This window comes from Nycticebus coucang, chromosome 16, assembly GCF_027406575.1.
Source record: "Nycticebus coucang isolate mNycCou1 chromosome 16, mNycCou1.pri, whole genome shotgun sequence".
Classification (NCBI taxonomy): domain Eukaryota; kingdom Metazoa; phylum Chordata; class Mammalia; order Primates; family Lorisidae; genus Nycticebus; species Nycticebus coucang.
In genome coordinates this window covers 15,017,604-15,021,489 of record NC_069795.1, presented here as the reverse complement: position 1 = coordinate 15,021,489, position 3,886 = coordinate 15,017,604, and the positions used below count along the sequence as shown (strand labels likewise).

The 3,886-nt window shown below is 38.2% G+C and overlaps 1 protein-coding gene across 1 annotated transcript; it reads right to left on the bottom strand.

The window, feature by feature from the left end:
• Positions 1–1,020: 1,020 nt before the first annotated feature.
• LOC128567600 (keratin-associated protein 27-1) lies at positions 1,021–1,644 on the bottom strand. The gene has a single exon (XM_053564918.1). It carries the CDS (start codon positions 1,642–1,644, stop codon positions 1,021–1,023), a length of 624 nt encoding a protein of 207 aa, XP_053420893.1.
• Positions 1,645–3,886: the final 2,242 nt, after the last annotated feature.

Below are 3,886 nucleotides of genomic sequence, written 5' to 3'. Positions count from 1 at the left end.
AAAAAATGAGAGATACAATTTCAGAACACACCTAAAACTTCAAAATTAATGAATTTCACACATTCTGACTACATGGTCCTCTGACCATCATATGAAGTATGTTTCCCACTGTTCATTGACTACCACAAAGAGTTACTTAATTCCAGTTCATACTATAAAAAATATGATGGGGCATGTTCTTTTTTTCATTTTTCAAATATTCATACCATTTGCATCAATTAAAAAAAGCTTCATGATATGGAATCCACAAAAGCATTGCCTAAAAATAATAGTATGACAATTAAGTTTTTAATTCCAAATAAAGTAAATTTATTAAATACAAAGAACATTCTCTCAACTCAAGAATTACTTGAGAAATGGTAAAGTCAGGAAGAAGAATTGCAGGAATAGAGTGAAATGAAGATGCTAAACTTGAGCTCATTGTTTTTCAAGGTTTCTGGTTGCTATGTGGTTATAGAGTTCATGGAGGTGAAATTGAACATTCTCTTGCACATTTTTCAAGTAATAGATTCAACTTGGTATTTAACTTAAGAGTGTTGTGATATGATGGATAAAATAGTGGCTAGCTGCTATTATCAGAATCCATAGGACTAGCTGAGCTTGTAGGGCTGTGTTATCTCTAATGTCTTATGCACTTAATGCACTTCTGATAATGGTAGGACATTAGTTTATAAGGCAGATTCAATACTAAATATTCCTGGAAAAATAACTAATAGTTAAAGAGTAACACTGACTTTTTAAGCACTCATGTTATTCCCCAATTATTACTGTTTATAACAAACATTGTCCTAGGTATGTAAAATAACTAACATGCCTCTCAACCCTATCTTACCACTAGAAGTGCTCCAAAATGCAACAACAAAACAAAAATTCTCTGTCTTTGGACACACTAGTAGAAGAAGACAAGTTCATTTGCTTACAAATACACACACAATACTTTCCATTTAGTGAAATAAGAGTCCTTAAATATCTCAGAAATAAATTCTTCTAAATTAAAATATGCCCTGTCCCCTACAGACTTCACTTACTAGGCAATTTCAAACCACCAGTAACACAGCAAGTTGGTTCATAAGTGCTAGAAGGAGATTCCAGGAATGGTGTCTCGGGTGCATCTTTGACCAAAGGTTTACAGGAGCTGGATTTAGGGCTCTGAGACTGGCATTGGCTGGATTCACATTCCAGAGTTTGGCAACTCTTAGACACAGAAGTCTTGGGTGGGCAGCACTTTTCCATGTGGCTCTCAGGTTGGCATCTCGGGACTACAAAACCCATTTGCTCACTGCTTCCTGACTGGCAAGGCTGAGAAGTATGCTCCAACACTGCTGAGGTGCTTTGTAATTGATGTGTTGTCCTTTCATAGTGCCCGGGATCAGAATAAGTCATTTGGACAACTCCAGGGAGGCAGGTACTTTGCACATGGCTGTCTTCTGTGAACAGGTTCTTCTGTTCACAACTGGTCGGCCGGCTGATGGTGGTTTCATTGCATGTCTCTTGAAAGTTGTTTAGGAACCAGGTTCTGCTATAGTAGCTGCTGGGCAAACAAAGTCCATCCTCAAGGCTTATAGGATTAGAGCCATGTACGATGGCAGAGAGTAGTGGTGCCTTTTGGGAACTCCCGAGGGAGTGGTAGTGGTTACAAGGCATATTGCTAAAACTCTGAATGACGTTGCTCATAAGCACCCAACATGCTGAGTTTAAAAATTAAATTCTTTGCTGGAGAGATTATATACTCAAAAACCTGGGTGTTGGCTTCTTCTCAAGACTCCTTTTCATCTCATTGCTTAGGGTAATTTAATGAGAACATCTCATTAGCACTTCGTTTAGTAATATATGAAGATGGCATCTTATTAACAAAGATGTGAGTCCATTTTGAATCTTCAAATTGGCTTTTATGTTAGCTCCAAAGATGACTCATTCAAGGTGGACTTTGTCAAATATGAGGCCCAACATGTCACCCAAGCTGTAATTTTCTTCTTCCTTAGCCACTATGACTCTCCATATTGGTAAGTGAACTATAAGAAATATAGATGAAAATATCAAATTGAATCCTGACTAACATTTAGCACTGAAGCTTTGAGGGACACCAACATGTCTGAAGGTGGTAGTATGATGTTCAAGACATTCTTAATCAGAAACAAAACCCATTGAGCCCACCCCATTTCACTCAGATATTGGTCTCTCCAGTGGCTCAGGATGTGAGAGGACTTTCCAATAGCATTCCTTTCTACTGTTCACCCAAAGTACTGAATGTGGCCATTGATCTTCAAGCACCTCTCTTTTTGTTGAACAGTTTGTTTCCATCATCTCCTTGAAGGCCACATTTGAAAGCTTCATCTTCATGAAATTTTTACCATATTCTCATTCATAAGTTGCCATTTCTTCCTCTGAATTACCAATGAATTTGGCCACCCATCCTTTTCATTATTACTTTACTTTATGCCATGGAGTATGTTCACTTGTTTCTCAAAAGTTGATAATTTTATTTTGCAAAAAACCTTCTTCAGATTTGTGTATAATTTTTTCATGTTGTGTTTGGTTTTTGACTGCAGACAGAGGATGGACTCCTACCTTTACATTAGTATATTGTCCTTAGCACAGTTTTATGTTCATAACAGGGAACCCTACAGCACAATTTCTATAGTATGTTCTATGATTTACTTAGCTCAGCTAATGACAATAAAGTGGAACAGAAGTATATTCTTAGCACTGCATCCTAACCCCCCTTCCTCAGGTCTGAAGAAATCCAAGAACATTCAGGAACTCTCAATAACTTTTACATAAGCCTTTCCTTGACACATAAATGTCTAAGGGCATTATGTATTTAAGAAGACACACCCGAATACATTCAGCTTTATAGACTGTACACTCCACCCATATCAATAGCTTCACAACACATGCAAGTTAATTATAATTCTGAATGACCACTCTTACTGCTTAAAAACCTCATGTGCCCTCCACTTGACCCTATAATGATGCATTTAATTCCCTTTCATATTTGCATTTATTATTATACAAGGGCTTCCACTATGCTTGTGACTTTCCAGCTTAAAGTTATCAAATGGATTACATCATGATCAGAAGATTCTTTCCCCTTAGCCTGCCCTACAACCCTTTGTAAGACCTGGCTGTGGCCTGTTTTCCTGACTCGGACTCTTGTAGTTTCCCTCTGCCCAATGTGCTTCATCGCCACAGGTCCTTCTTGGCTCTTTGTTCACAGCAGACTTTTCCCTACTTTTGCATTTTGCACGTGCAGCTGTCTGTCTGTTTCACTCCTTCATTGCCTTCTTCCATTCTGTATACACAGTTCTTCTCAACAGTTGTGTCTTGGCTTCAGACTTACCTCTTAGAATGGCTCTCCATATCGTATCTGAAGAAATAATTTCATTCTCAGGGTCTAGATTCTTTTCATTTAATTCATAGATTTTAACTTATGATGATTTCATTTATTTCTTCCTTGTGCCTTTCCCACTATACTGTGAGTTCCAAGAAGGCAAGAAGGAAATGTATCATTTTCACTATTGCATTCTCAACACTGACTATGGCGCTTAGCTGACACATAGGTATGATAGGTATGTTGAAAAATTAATGAACAGAGGGTGCTAAATAAATGTATTCAAATTACAACTAAATGTCTGAAAAATGGTTTTGAAAGCTTGACACACTAAAGATTTCCAAGGATTGGCAAGGATATTGAGCTTAAAAAAGAGAGAGAGAGAGAAAGCGATGCCTACCGTTGAACCACTGTCTTGTCAGGTGGCGCCTGTGGCTCAATGAGTAGGGTGCTGGCCCCATATATTGAAGGTGGCAGGTTCAAACCCAACCCTGGCCAAACAAAAAATAGCCAAGCGTTGTCGTGGGCACCTATAGTCCCATCTACTCAGCAGGC

Coding starts and splice junctions, on each gene's coding strand:
- LOC128567600 (XM_053564918.1), bottom strand. CDS start 1,644: ATGCCTTGTAACCACTACCACTCCCTCGGGAGTTCCCAAAAGGCACCA.